The sequence below is a fragment of the Botryllus schlosseri genome, chromosome 16 (genome assembly GCF_051294905.1).
Source record: "Botryllus schlosseri isolate E-star chromosome 16, Bs_hap1, whole genome shotgun sequence".
Taxonomy (NCBI): domain Eukaryota; kingdom Metazoa; phylum Chordata; class Ascidiacea; order Stolidobranchia; family Styelidae; genus Botryllus; species Botryllus schlosseri.
In genome coordinates this window covers 16,001,345-16,017,529 of record NC_137251.1, presented here as the reverse complement: position 1 = coordinate 16,017,529, position 16,185 = coordinate 16,001,345, and the positions used below count along the sequence as shown (strand labels likewise).

At 41.0% G+C, this 16,185-nt stretch overlaps 1 protein-coding gene across 1 annotated transcript; it reads left to right on the top strand.

Moving 5' to 3' along the window:
- Window positions 1-906: 906 nt before the first annotated feature.
- On the top strand, window positions 907-10,256 carry LOC145458551 (UDP-N-acetylhexosamine pyrophosphorylase-like). The gene is made up of 11 exons (XM_080336954.1): window positions 907-1,133; window positions 2,212-2,355; window positions 2,866-3,070; window positions 3,491-3,666; window positions 3,969-4,141; window positions 5,300-5,493; window positions 6,142-6,285; window positions 7,389-7,577; window positions 8,843-8,912; window positions 9,279-9,377; window positions 9,708-10,256. Exons 1-10 carry the CDS (start codon window positions 992-994, stop codon window positions 9,333-9,335), a joined length of 1,494 nt encoding a protein of 497 aa, XP_080193080.1. The 5' UTR covers window positions 907-991; the 3' UTR covers window positions 9,336-9,377; window positions 9,708-10,256.
- Window positions 10,257-16,185: the final 5,929 nt, after the last annotated feature.

Here is a 16,185-nt window from a genome sequence, read left to right as displayed (position 1 = left end):
AGATTACTGCCCCAAGTTTGTCATATTCGTATTGCCTACTGTGAAGTCATATTTCACTATATTTTTGAAGCTTTAGCAATTGTTAGCGAGTTAGCTCATAGAATGCAATGATCTAGTCATCAAATCCGACTTATGGTAAAGAGAATTGAGATTTATCATAGTGTTGTGAGCCTTTCAAATCCACAGTCTGGTTCCGATCAGTTATTGGATGTGCCTACTGACTGTCCATGGAAATTTACTAGAATTATTTTCTTCCTCTATTGGTGGAAGATGAGTAAATATTGCTATCTATCAAATACTATCAAGTTTATCCTACTCTCTAAACTAGTTGACTGTTACATTTAGAGCCAGTAACTCTATGCAAACATTACCTGGAACGGTCGAGAATCAACATAATGCAACCATTTTTATTGTGAACTGGTTCTACCGAACCCAAAATGCACCATGTCAGCTTACACCAGTGCAAATTTTCTTGCAGAATTGTTAAAATTGACTACAATAGGATTTCAACTCCCACCGACGTGACAGTTGCTAGGATGTCCCAGTTTGAAATACTCAATATAAATATTTAAGGACATCGGCAAGTTCCGCTTTCTGGTAATCATTCACAGAATGAATGTCAATTATTACAAACAAATACCTGTGACGCAAAGGTTTATTGCAGTATATATTTGAAAAACGAAAGTGCATATCGACTTGAGTGGTATTCGCATAATATATACTGACACTCTCATCAGTTACTGATTGATTAAGTTTAAGGTGTGGTAAAACTGCTAGGCTACTAATGTAGCATGGAACATTCCGTCTGAGTCACTGCCTTGCAGAAGCTTAGACATATTGCTGGGTAGTGGTGCACTAGTTTGGAGCCGTCCCAGTATCCCAACATTATGTTTTCATGTACGTGCTGCCTGTATTGAATGTATGCAGTGACACTTATTTCTATCCTGAAACAGATTGAGTGTTAGACATTAGAGCTACTGGTAGCGCAGTTATGGAGGTGGACAATGGACTTGCTGACCACCTGAAAGAGAAGAACCAAGATCACTTGTTAACCTACTGGGATAACTTGGATCCAAAACAGCAAGCACGACTGAAAAAGGATATCGAAGCCATTGATCTCACTGAGTTGGAAGGTAAGGACGTCCTCTAACTCAAATCAGTATTGATTGTGTTCAACATACTATCTGTTTACTGTCATTGTATTTCGATTTATTGTATACCTCTGACCACTTTTACTGATGCAAAATAGCAGGCGTTATCGAACCGTTTTCCCCATGCCAATATTAGGCGCATCATCTAATTATGCAAACAGTATGAGGACTGTTTGCTGTAGACCAGGGGTTCTTAACCTTAACTAATATGGTGAAACCTCACACTAATCTGTAAGCCTTCGACAAACTCCAGATTTTCGCCTGCAGAGTCAAAAAATCTACCATGCTACACATCTAATACATCGCTATAGAATGCTGGCGCACAGGGTTGTAATGACTCGAGTCGTGATTTTCTGGTGACTCGACTCGAGTCAATAAGTGTATTGACTCGATTTGTAATCAGATCATTGCGCATGACTCTGACCAAGTCATATGACCCGAGACTGGGTCTACCAACGCAGGCATTTCATTGTAATATCGAAGAATAGTAAAGTTTTCGCACTATTATTATTTCGTCTATCAGTGCTAGTACTTGAAAATGCTACCAGAAACTGTTAAAAGTGAGGGAAATTAGTATATTATGAATGCGAAGCATTCGTTAACTTGGGACTGAACAGTCAACACAATGAGTCGGACTCGAGTCAAAACACTATGGCTCAGAGATGACACTCTACTCCATGACCTGGACTCGGACTTGACACGGTGGTGAATTGAAAGTGACTCGACTTGACTCGAGTCAAAACTATAAAAGTGAGACTTATTTGTGACTGGGAAACTTGTGACTTGGTTACAACCCTGCTGGCGCACAAAATGAATTGTTCATCAACAACAGTGTTGAAAGGACGAAACCGAAACATGATTTTCACGCAAAACAAAAAGATTAATATGGAGAGCTAATTTACTGTAAATCTGTGTGATTTCTATTGTATGAGTTGGGTGTGTGTCTTGACTCCTGACCTCGGGTAGACCCCGACACTGTCTCTGCGAACCGCAGTTAAGAACTGCTGTTGTTGACTGTTGAATTTCCATTGTTGTGTAATGCAATTATGTGGATTTTTAGGATTTGTGAACCGCGCTCTCTCACCGCCAGTAAAGAATGGTCACTCCGACAATATCGACGATTTAATGAAGCCAATTCCAGCGGAAAGCCTCGGTTGCGCTACAGATCCGTGCGATGAAAACGTGAAACGATGGGAAGCTATGGGTAGGTGCAGTGTTGCCACTTCTTGTTAATGTTGCATATTTTGCTTGGTATAGCTCTGTGCCAGGCTGGGGAGTCGCACAATTTTCCGTACGACCTCACTCAGACTTCACTAAGATTCCAAATTGATTTACAATGGCACTTGGACTCAGCTCACAGCAAGTCAAAATTTAACTCCAACTCCCAACCCTTGTTCTGAGGAGCCTATGAATTTGATAAACCCAGGGGGCTCATAGTAGTCGGTATTTGTACTCATGTAGAAGTAGAAGTGACAATGATAATGGTATGAGAGGTTGTCTAATTTTGTGTAAGTTATAAACACAGAAAGCACCATGGCTGACTGCTGCTAGTCTGGTTTATTCCAGACGTGCAATGGGGATTGCGAGTATCAGAGATACATGTTGAAATTTATCGGGAGCATTTGGACCATAGGCCATGCTAATGTAGGCTATGTTCGACCCTGCTGGTATGCTGTTAGATTTTTCAAAGTTAACTTTCGAATATTCGTTCTAGGTTTGGAAGAAATATCCCACGGCAAAATCGCCGTCGTGCTTCTGGCCGGCGGGCAAGGCACGAGGTTAGGGGTAAATTACCCGAAAGGCATGTTCAACGTCGGCCTTCCTTCGGCGAAAACACTTTATCAACTTCAAGCGGAGAGAATCTTGAGCGCGGAGAAGCTCGCGGAACAAAAAACTGGTCGGAAAGGCACTATTGTATGGTATGAGTGTGGCTTTTGATATTATGGACATTTTGAAGATTGTCCTTTGCGTAGAGCCTCAATGTACGTTGTACCACAGTCTTTTCTATGCACGGATCCAAATTTGATTACACAACACATCAACAGCTCACTGCCGTTGCTAAGCTTGGACATGATATAAACTAGAAAAGCTGAATTCGGACACTGTAAGCTATAAGAAATATATCGATATTCTTGGTCTGCCAGTTGCAAATTATATTAACTCGCCATGACCTTGCTGTGCCGTCACTGAAAATGGCGATTTTTTTAAACTTCTAATAGCCAATTCCAATATTTCTTTCATAGTATGATATCGACTCAATATTATCGGCAATCTGATTATAATCGGTGATTTCGCTCTATCCATTTCAATCATTGAATTTGCAAATTTGTGCCGTTCAGGTATATCATGACCAGCGAAGCTACCAAGAAAGAGACTTCGGATTTTTTCGACGAACACAACTATTTCGGGTTGAATCGCTCGAACGTGGTGTTTTTCGAACAGTTCACGCTGCCGTGTGTCGATTTCAACAAGAAAATCATCTTGAAGGAGAAACATAAGATTGCCACCGCGCCAGGTTAGACGTCTGCTTGCAGTATGTTAAAATACTCACTTCTATTCATCAGGCTTACACGCATACTAACATATTACATTCTGTAGCATACCAACACTATATCGTATGCACTATGAGTATGCAAAACCTATTTGAGTATGCGAAACAATTCAGATAATTTAACCTAGTTCAGTGCAATGGGAAGTAGAGGTATATTGTCCCTGGTGACACTAGCTTTTAGCATGGGGGGATAAAGAGAGGCGGGGCTTGATAAGGGGGCGATGAAACAAAAAAGAACTGCAATTCAAACATCTTACATTGTTTAGACGGAAACGGCGGTCTTTATCGTGCTCTTCGGAAGCACGGCGTTCTGGAAGACATGGAGAAGAGAGGTGTCGAAGCCACCCACGTTTACTGCGTCGATAACATTCTGGTCAAGATGGCCGACCCCGTGTTTGTCGGTTTCTGTCGGGAGAAAAACGCGGACTGCGGCGCAAAGGTATGCTGTTGTATTAACTCTGTGAAGTGTTGCATGCCGGGATTTAAAGTGAATGCCTTCTATGGCACTTGACACTAATTTAGTAGCTGGGAAAGACGATTTGTTTCAAAAGTACGCGAATATGTAGGGCAGGCCTGTAACTTGCAGAAAATATTGTAATTACTGACATTCATTGAAATGTTGACAAAATTACTTTATAACCACTCTGGATGATCATGATCATGCTTACAATATTTTTTTTTCTTTATACAGTTGCTACGTTATGGAATATCCGGTTAATTAATCTTGCAACTTGAAATTTTAAGTAATTACCCGGGAATAAAACATTTATATAAATTCACTCAAATGAGGGTCAAATTCGGTACAAGTTGAGTGTGGTGTTATGTGACAGTTGAGTTTTGGAGGATCACACATGATGTCATAATATGTGTACATGATGCGGAAAGTTGAAGTATGAATCGGCACCTATTACCTATTACCGATCAAGATAGCGTAATGGTTAAGCGTCCGGCTTCTTGATCGGTAGGTCGTGGGTTCGATTCCCAGCCGGGTCAGACCAAAGACCTGATTATTAACACTGGTATCCATGGCGTCCCTGCTTGGCGCTCATGCATTACTGGGATAGCATGGAGGGGTGGTGCATGACTTAGAAAGTCGTAAAGGCTATATCTGCACTTCCTTGTCCAGCGGCATATACACATCATGCACTCATGGTATGCATATGCGCTGATCGTGTGTATGTATATCATGAGTCGGTGTATATGCCGCAAAAACATCAAGGACAAAAATAAACTACGTTCTTTCCTTTTATTATGTGACCACAAAGTCAATAATTGCTATTCTACACTAGGTAAAGATAATTTGGTATCTGGACTTGGGAAAAATTTCAAAGCATTAAATTCTTGTTGATAATATAACTCCTTAGCGGATCGGGGTGTATAATTTCAGTGCTCGAAATAATAATCTCATTGTTTGCTCGAATCATTACAAGTATTAATCTATTCATTGAGCTCACTGCTCAATCCCTAATCACAACTATAGAATGGACTCTACTATTGCAATACATCTCATGATATTTTTGTACCATATAAACTATGTATAAAAATCTGGCGTGAGAGATCAATCGATGTGATCGGATGTGTATTTGCTGCTTTGCAGGTCGTGAAAAAGTCCCACCCCGACGAGGCCGTGGGTGTCGTTTGTTCGGTCGGCGGCGTCTATCAAGTGGTGGAATATTCCGAGATATCTCAGGAGACCGCCCACAAATGTACAGAGTCCGGGAAGTTGATGTTCTCAGAGGGAAATATCTGCAACCATTTCTTCACATTAGAATTTTTAAAGGATGTGTGCAGGTACAGGGAATTATTATCTTTACCGCCGCATTTTCCGTCCGGGTTCAAATTATGGGATGTTTTTTAAATTTCTCATTCAGCACTGTCTCAGTGGTCAGAGCACCAGTGTCACAATCTGTAAGCTATTGCAGGTCCCTGAACTATATTTCAGGTTACGGAAAGCTTTTTCAAATTTTTACTCCTGTGTCAGTGGTTAGGGCACTAGTCTTGTAGACTACTTTTATGGTATTACTGGGACCAATGAATGGTAATTGGAAATTTTCTGGAACTTTTGAAGTTTTACTGGACATAACTATATTCCTGTGTCAGTGGTTGAAGCACTGGTCTCGAATCTGCAGGTATTAACAAAGACTAGTCCCTAGAATATGGTTTAAGTTCTGCTAAAGCTTTTGAAATTTTGTGTTTTAACCCTGTGGATGCTGGTCTCGCAATCTGTGGGCCAGGACTCGAATAGCATTGGCGGCTGTAATCCTTAATCTCGGTCTGTGGCCTACCAGTTCACAGTCTATGCAGATTGCCAGGTCTGCTGTAGCAAAGTACATAACCTCTTGCTTGGTTGAAATGCATTGCAATGTTTTATTCATATGTCGCTGTTTTGTTACGGAGACCCAACTGTTTGAGTAACCATGTCTGAATGTCTGTTTTCAGTCCTACGAAAGAGATGGCTCTCCACCATCACGTAGCCAAAAAGAAGATTCCTTACCTCGACATATCGGGTGCCACTGTAACTCCAGATGCCGTTAATGGTGTAAAGATGGAGAAATTTGTTTTTGATGTCTTCAAATTCTCAAAGTGAGTGCCGCGTATTAAGTTAGCACGAGCACTATTTTAAGAAGTACCAGCCTGACAGCACTGGGTCTCTCCAAGTTGCAGTTTTGTCGGCATAGATAGTGAGAAAAGTTTTCAATTCGACGTAATTCAATGTAAGCAACGTTTATTGCCGGAAATGCTGTATGCAGTCTATGGGCACTGCCAAACATGTATGTATAGGAATATTGATGTAATAATGATGACCTCATCTTTCTGTGACGGAGAAATAGCGTTGGAACTTGTTAATTTGGTACCGAATGGCACAAAATACCAATTTTTGTTGATGGCAATGGCCTCCATCAACCAATCTGTGATAGCTTACCTCTTGAACAAATTGATGCACAGGTGTAGTGATATCATAATGCCGATCAAGGCCTGTTAAGGGCTTGTCGAAGCTGTTTTCTCTGCAATAAATTGCTGATGAAATTAACTACATCGTAAATGAAAATGGAATTCAGAAAAAAGGATTAGCCTTGGTGACAACTGTCGCTTCGCTTCACATAGTAGAATATTCTAGGACTTGTAATTGACTCGAAAATTTGAATCCGAGTCATTTCATTTCAAGTCGAGTCATTTTAGGTTAGTGACTCGATTCAAGTCGAGTCATTCAGAAACCGTTACTCGAGTAGAAGTCGGACTTCCAAAAAAGTCAATGTTTAAGGCCTAGTTTTGCATGAAAAACCGGAAATTGGCAAGTAAAAGTACAAGTAGTCTGAGTGAAAGTACGCATAACCTAGTAGTATTTCGTAACTGATTCCTTCTGGACTCGGAATCATCCTAACGCAAGGTCTGGACCAAATGCATCTCAGCTCTTGCAGTCTTGACCGGTATGTGTTCTGACACGGGTTGGCATTGATTTGTATGTGTGCTTTGTGTAGCCTACGTTGAGCTTGGGCCATCTGTTAGTCTTGGTTATTTGAATTTTCATGCCGATGACGTCATATATAGTTATACGATTGTTGATATAAAATGTTTTTTGCAATTCTCTGCTAGTTGCTGACGATTACCCCTGACGAGTGTCAGCCGAAAATATTCGGGTTCATTTTAATTCGTATTCAAATGTATATCGTGTATCTTACCTTCAGACAATTTGCCGTGTTGGAGGTCGAGAGAAAAGACGAGTTCTCGCCGTTAAAAAACAAAGACAGTCCGCAAGGGAACTCGAACGCGCGCACGTCACGTTGGGCACTCATGCATCTTCACCATCGGTTAATAGCGGCCGCTGGCGGTGCGATCAAAAATTCCGAAGGGCAAATCATCACGCCTGAAGACGCGTGAGTAACGAGTGTACCGGTCTTGATATTGGTACGGTAGTAGTGTAGTGGTAGTACTTAGTCTAATTGAGGTGGGTTGAGGTTAACCCAAAATTTACCTACCGCAGGAATTTGCGTGAAGTTGGTCAGCAAAGGTAGCAGGGTTGCAACGAAGTCAAAAAGTGACGAGTCACAAGGCAATCTTACTTTTATAGTTTTGACTCGAGTCAAGTCGGGTCATTTTCAATTCACCACCGTGTCAAGTCCGAGTCCAAGTCGTTATTATGTTCACTGTTCAGTTTTGAGTTCAATCCTGTTCAACCCACTATTTTCAACTCTGCTCCAGTGATACAGAATGGCTCGCATTCATAATATCGTAATTTTTCTCATTCTTAACAGTTCATGGCCCTATTTTCCAAGTATCAGGACTGATAGACGAAATACCAATAATGTGGTAACTTTACTATTCTTCGGAGGTACAATGAAATGTCTGTCTTGGCTGTCCTAGTCTCGAGTCATATGACTTGGTTTGAGTCATGCACAATGACTCGAGCACAAGTCGAGTCAATACAAAATTTGACTCAAGTCGAGTCATTCTACGTATCTGAAAAATGACTCGAGTCGAGTAGACATTTCAAAGTTCTCGAAGAAGATTGTAATCACTCGACGCGTTTTGACTTCAATTGAAAATGACTCTACTTTAAACTCGCGTCAATATTTTGAAGTAAGATTGACTCGTGACTCGGCACCTTGCGACTTGGTTACAACCCTGTACTCAAGCATTTTTGGAAAGCAGATTTGGTTGATAGTTTTAGCAGCTATTTGGCGGTGGCCACTGTTAAAATTGCGTGGTGTGTCTTTGCGACTAACGCAAAACGACCAATGACATGACAAATAGGTTCTATTTTCTTATGTATGCCCTGTTACTGTGATGTGGGGGCTCTTTTGCCAGTGGTCATGAAAATTTCACTAGTTCAATGGACGCGAGGATACACCAAAAGTACTTTTTACTTTATGCAGTCCAAAGTGTGAAAAATAGGTAATTTTGCTGAGAAATTGGAAGTAGTCTAAAACATATTTGAATACTTGAAAAAAATGAAGTAGCCTACCTACTTTCATACTGTGACCACCGTTGAGTACGTGAAACTCATTTTTGTCAAGAAGAAACAGTAAATAAGTTTCTGCTTCTTGCTTCAATTTACTGTACGATTCGCTGTCGAAATGTGGATGCCATTTTCTGCCCTCGCTAGTTTGAATTCTACTGATACCTATCTGTAACGTTGCAGATTGAAGCAGCAAGGTCAAGAATACCCAGTCCAAGTAGAGGTTTCACCTTTGATATCGTACTCTGGGGAGGTAAGCGAATGTTATGAGCCGCCCATCAGCGGATTTCAATTTTTTATCTTTGTATTTCTGGGCATTTGAGGGTACTGGGTTATTGCATCAAGTGTACTGTGTGTTGGTTAATAGTGCTTTGATTTTGCTGGTTTGTCAGCTGTAATGACAAAGCATATTATATAAGTAATTTTGATATCAAGAAACCCACTGATACACGGGAAATCATTCGGAATTGATGCAAAATTTCATATTCAAACAGACACTTTTAATGTAGAAACGTTGCGATTTCCTATTTAGGACGGAACCTTTGTCACACTAAACAGCAACTGTTGAATTCCGTTTTTTGTGATTTGCCTTGTCTCTATCTAACGTGCCTCTTTTCAGGGCCTTGCAAAGCTTGTCAAAGGAAAAGAATTAACGTCGCCTGTGCATCTACACTGATTTACCTGTTTCTTTCGAGATTGTCAGACCATCGATTTAGAGGTAACCACAGCCTACCTGCTATCTGGCGTATGTAATGCTCTTGTTATACAGAATATTTAAGTTACTGATGTAAATTACCTGGAATTATATCAATAACAATATGATTTCCACAGATACCAGATAGTTGGGAGTGTGTACAAAGTGCTTGTCCAAAATAGCATACGTCCATTTGACTGGTTATTATCAGTTTCCACACACCGTTGACGATGATTACACTTTTTCTGTCATAGAGAAACCGCTTGTATTTAATGCCTTGTCATTGGCAGCATATCTCTGTTTTTGTGCGATTCGTAATTGGCCAAATGTAACCCTCAAACATTTTTGTTTCAGAACGTACACACGGATTATGGCAAAGTTTTGGACCTGATTTCGTCAACATAAACCTATTTGCCTGGTAGCTTGACTAATTTTTGCTAACAATGTATGAGGCCTTCTGTACTTTCGTGTGATTTATATTTGTACGATATGATGCGCCCATTGACGATGTGCCTGCTGGTTTCACGTATATCGGTGACGTGTTGAACAGTTGTCTCTCGATAATTTTGTATTCGGGCAAAAAATCAATGGCGGTGTCAGTAAAATGTTTATTTCCGAAGCAGGTATCTTGAACTATATGTTTTGTTATGTTCCAGTCAAGTTTCACACGAACGTTATTCATGTTCTTCCCGATCCTTTTTTGTTGGGTTTACTGCGCTGCGCATGCTTGAATATTCTGCAAGCGTGAATGTTTGTCTATGGGCGTTTTCTTGACCTGGGCAAAATCGAGTACCCGAGTGCTTCGATTCTGAATCAAGTATAGGGATCCGGGTCAAATATTCGAGTGTAGGTCTAGTTGGAATTTCATTGCAATACTCGATTCAGATTTGAGTACTCGAATCATTGTGCTCAGCCCTACTCGTGTCATTACCGTCCCAAGCCTGTCTCGTGCTCACAATATAACAATTTTTCAATAGCACTTGTTGATACAAATTCCTATTTTGTTGATATCAGTTGTGCGGTGCAATAGTCGTTCTCCTGGTGCTAGTAGTGAAATTATTCGATGGAAACTGATGATTAGCGTGTTAGCTTCAAATTCAATTTACAGTTGTTAAATTATACTATTGATACCAACTGATGCGTTTATCCTTCTTTAGGACTGCTTTGGGTATTTTAATTTATTCCTCATTTACAGTCTGGATATATTTATTTTCCAATTTCGTTTTGCAATCTCGTATGAGCTGTTTTATTTATTCCTCACTTGTCAGCTCTATTGTGCAGCTACTTTCCAAGGAGGATTCTAACGCAATGAAGTGTCAGCTTTCCATCAAGTGACCATGTCGTCTTGGGCTGCTGTATGTGCGCCAAGCATCATGGTGCTTTGCACGAAACGGGTTCTGATTAATGCTTCGCGTATTTCAAATTTAATTACACCGTGTGGTAGTTGGTTTGATATTGTAATCACAGTGAATTTTGCAGACATTTGGTTAGATTTGCTGAATTTGATGTCAATCAGTTCGTGCAACATAAATTGAGCTCGCATGCCTACGATGCAAATGTATGAATATTGTTCACTGAACAATCATTTGTGGGCCTTCACCAATTTCACTTGTATGGTCGGTTAATGACTTCGGTATATGATATATTTTTTCAGTGCGTGTTATTTCGTAGATTGCTAAAAAAATTCTAGATTCAATTGCGCTGTTATGCAATGCACTTAGAAAAATATATCCTTATCCTGTAGAATGCTTTGCTGATGAGCTCCCGGTGTCTGTATTGCACGGCGTCCCAAGAAAAGTAGCATATATAATACCAGTCCTGTTTTACCATATCGCTCGGAACCAGGAAATAGGGATGTCTAGAACAAGTTTTGAACTTACTTGCCGCTCCATTATATGCAGGCATATAGCTACCACCAGTGGTGGCTTTTGGGGTGGGCGAGGTGAGCGGTCGCCCGGGGGCCCCCTGGTCAAAGGGCCCCCCCTCTTTGGTTTATGTGCTTTTTTCAAGGATAATAGCGAATAAACATGGAAATCCGTGTACCAAGCAAGAATATGATTCCCTGCAGATGTGTCAACCATCATCAAATCTCTGCATTTGTTAGAAAAGTCCCGTATCCAGCGGTAGCACGCGGTAGAATTATTTAGTTTTGTTGCAGTCTATCCTCGCACAGATGCAATAATAGATATGGCCGAATCCAGCATCTGGCCGAACCGCGACGTGGTGAAAGATAGATAATAATAACAAACGCGAAAGGGGGGTCTGGGGGGCTTCGCCCCCCAGAAGTTACGGTTAGTTACTTATAGGGGGCCTCCCAGGTAAGTCTCGCCCGGGGGCCCCCCCGTTCGTAGGGCTACCACGTACCACCGCAGACGGCAGGAATTATCTTACCGTAGAGTCGCAAATGCATGGAAAGCTGTAGGCCGTAGGGCTATAGTGATAGAATCGGATGGTAGTGAACATCATGGCTTTCCGGCCTCGTTCGCCCTGTACGAGCTGGTCTGCGGCTGGTTACTATGTTACGATAGCGCAATTACATCCGATGACTAGTAAATACTGGTTGTGAGCACTGTTCCCTCTAAGCTGCGCAATTGCGCAGTACTGACACGGTCTCTGCGCACAGAAAATCTAAGCTGCGCACAAGAAAAACTCCAATCTGAATTAAAAAAATAAAATCTACATAAGCAATGTTCCCTCTAAGCGCACTGTGAGTTGGTGAGTGCGCGCAAACTCGTGAAAAATTAAATGGGTCATTGGTTTTGAATAAATTAGGAGGAGGGAGGTGGTTAATGACGACTAGAGATCTCTAGTCTAGATATGCCTGATGATTTAGGTTAGGCCGTTAGGGTTACCATCTTTCTGTGGAGCAAATTCCGGGCACTCTTTAGCGCCCAGTAGCGGATTTTAAAATGGGTTATGACATATTCTGTAAATATGACGGCGCACTAGCAAGGGTTTGCCTATCGACCAGACGTGGTCACCATCCGGATCAGGAGCCGCTATAATGTTCGGTCGGTGCATTTATGTGGTTGTGTGTTGTAACCAGGACCGAGAAGAATACATTTTTTAACCCCCTCCGTCCAAATAAAAACTGATCTTGCGCCGACCATAAGGTAATCGATGCAGCTTCCGAGGAGCTTACTATATTCATCTGGTTTCTATATGCATCTGGTCGTTAAGATTTGTGCATGAAATCTGTCTATAATGTTGGTTCTTCCATGTATCACTATAAAATTTTGATCCTCTCTCTCTTTGCCCAGTTAGCGGTAGAGTTGATGGAGGATGACGACTTCGAAAATGCGGGAACAGAATTATACATCGTAAAGTCATATAACACGGATAAAACTATTTATGAGCCTAAATGCCGGTCCGTACCAGCAGGTTGCATATCCGGTGGTTTTCAACCTTTTATGGTCGCGACTCCATGTCTAATTTGAAAATTTTATGTGGCCCGGCTCAAAATTTGATAAGCTGATAACATAACATAACATGGTTGGGTTATATTTTTATCTGAACAAGTCACACACAATGTACAATGCGATAAGACACAATGCGATGTCTGATTACTGAAAGACGGTCAGCATCTTTGCCCAGACTTTCTCACGGCCCATTTTGGTCGCTGATTACGTTCAACATCTTCGCGAACCCCAGAATGAATACAATAAACGACCCCAGGTTTATAGCCACTTTGACTAAAGCATCTAAATGGCCTTAATCGACTCTAGGAATATACTGTCCCCCTGTAATTGCGATTACAAGTAGACATATTTCAGTGAATGATGGTTATTGTTAATAATTTTCAAATATTAAAATCAATGAATGCGACACTAAATCGCGCGCAGCGCTAGGAAAAATTCAAAGTGGCATGAATCTACCCAAAAATAATGTCGTTTATGTTGATTTACGAAAAATTTCGATCCAATTTCAAGCCTTCAAATTCAGGATACTTAGGCATATTTTTGAATTTCCTCCCGGACGCAGTTTGAACAGTGAAATCCCGGACATGTCCGGGGAATTACGGACGTGTGGCAACTGGCAACCCTAATTCAGGTGGAATTGTGCGATGAGCTATGGCGAGAAAGTAGCAAAGAATTACAATCGGGTGCGGGCGTTTTGTGGCATCACCAGCCACGCTATGATTGGCTATGGTATCAACAATATGATATATTAGTCTATAGGGCAATGGTCGGGAACCTATTTTTTTCCTAAGAGCCATATTGGCCCTATTTTTTCCATCCCAACTCCCAAAGAGCCATACATACCAATCAACTGTTACGTCGTCATTGAAAATTTGCCACGTCATGGTAGCACTAATTCGAACTCAGTACATGGGGTTTCTCGTGTTCGCCATATTTTCTCTGTAGAAACTGGTATTTATTGTTCGAAAATAAAGCTCGAAACGACAGGTAAGACACAGGTGGGCCAAGCCCCACCATTGATAACGCAGTGCATCGTAAGTAGCTTAGAATTTATTATAACTGATATTAATCGAATATGACTGTCACACTGATTACCAAAATCTAAATAGTATACTTATCGACTTCTCAATTGTCAAAATATTCGGCGGTAACCTAACGTTGCGCTACACGCATACATTTTATCGCCGGTACTACGAAGAGCGATACTTACCAATCAAGAACGTGTATAGCTATGGCGTTGTTAGTAATTCGAATTTGCAATTGTGAATGTCACATCCACAACAGTTCATTTCTCGCCGTAGATCAGAAAGACAATGTGTATTTGAAAACTGCGTTTTGAAATGGACGTCGCCTTGTCTGCTATGCTCTTTGATTAATCAGCATATTGACAATTCAACATTTCGAGTCGGGTACACAGAATTTGCGAGTAATATTGGCCCCGGTTCGACTGTAACTTGAATTTGATGATTTTGAAAAGAGGGGGTTCGATCCCCTAAACCTGAAGACAGCAGTGTCTTTACCTCTCAAAGACATGTTTGTACTGCCACGAGAATAATTGTTTGGCCGTGATGAAAATTCATAAACAAGTGGTTGCAATGTTGATCAATCAAGTACAAAAATAAATATTTGGCAAAGAGCCATATCTTCTACCCAAAAGAGCCATATGTGGCTCGCGAGCCATAAGTTCCCGACCACTGCTATAGGGCCTATCCATGTGCATGTGCAATGTGCATACTACCTGATACCGTGCAGTTACATGTTATTTATCGATACACGACAAATTTGTGGGAGTGATACTAATATAGCATTCAAGTCTTAAATCGTTCAAGACTCTTACTAATCTGATAAATAATTTTCGAGTCTAACAGTGACATGATGCTTAAAAAAACAGATTTCAAGGACAATCCAGGAACCCAGGTGATGCTAAAAAACTAGACCTGGGTGCAAAAATCCAGGAGTAGCATTTCTGTGAGAGATGGTCAGTAACCGAGTACCCAAGTAAATTTTGCCGACTTGCACTTTTAGGGTGATCTTTCGCCCACATTCATAATGTTATGGAAAACCAGGGTTCAGCTAGATCCGCGCAAAGCGCAAAAATTTTCAAAGTTTATGGATGAATTTGATCATTAATAATGTTACTCGCAATTGTATTAGGCAACACGTGGGGCAATCAACCGAACTTCTGGAGGGCTTCGTCCCCTAGGCATCCCATGTCAGCGCTACTCGAAAGCCCGGCCTCATTGTTATGTAAGCACAGGGTGTATCTCTTATGATGCGAAGCGCGAATAAATTTCCGAATTCATGCCAAATTTTTGTCAATAATATTAGTAATTGCATATCATACAACTGGGATATATACCATAGCACTATATATTAGAGGTCGACCGATTATTATCGACCTGGCCGATTATCGAAGCCGATATTTGAAACTTTCCTGATTATCGATATCGGCTTATGAAGGCCGATATCGCGGCCGACATTTTATGTATAGATAAAATTCAAAAGTATTGCAAATTCAATCCTCCGTGTTCTCAATCTCAAGAAATCGACGACGCAAAGGGCGATACGTGGCAGATGTACCCATGCAGGATGAGTTCAACTGGGTGAGCAGGAAAAGAAACTATGCTTCCTGCATACCAATCTACCTCTACTGGACTGATCTGCAATTCTGTATCACGTTTTGCTTTTTGGGTTATCCCAAATTTCAATGAATGTGCACAATTAAGAAATATTTATATTGATTTCAGTTTTCTCTTTTGTTGTTCAGCTTTCTCCGACATGTAGCCTACAAGTGCCATCTTGCCTAATACATAATATTTTTGGTGAAATGGTTTTCCGCTCCTATATTGGAATCGCACAAATGCACCAGACTAAACAAAGAGAAGAACCCTTTTCGTGAGACAAGTACGGTTCCAAGATGACATTTCATCACGGGGTGCGACATTTTCTCAGATTGCCAAGACGGGAATATTCGGTGCCGACCATTTAGGCACGTATATCAACAACTTACAATTGGATGTATATATATCAACGGTGCCGAAATGGCTTATTTCTATGTAGTAAACAAGTCAATTTTTTCTGGGAGATGGGTAGGCCTACTCATATTAAAATCAATTCATGTACGTAGTGCGACATCAGATCGCGCCAAGCTCGAAGACAAAATGCAAGTTTAATGATTCTAACAAAAATTATTCTTTGAATTTATATTTATTTACGAAATAATTTTGGACTCCAATTCGAGCTCGCCCCCTATTGTAGGCAGGGCCGTAACAGCACTTCGTCAGCCCCCCCCCCAAAAAAAAAATTTGGTCTTGGCCCCCCATAGGGTTATAGACCGAACTTCCCCCAGACCCCCCTCCGGCGATAGCTTGTTTCCTGCTATTTATCGTATTCGCTGGGAGTTTGTTTAGTGA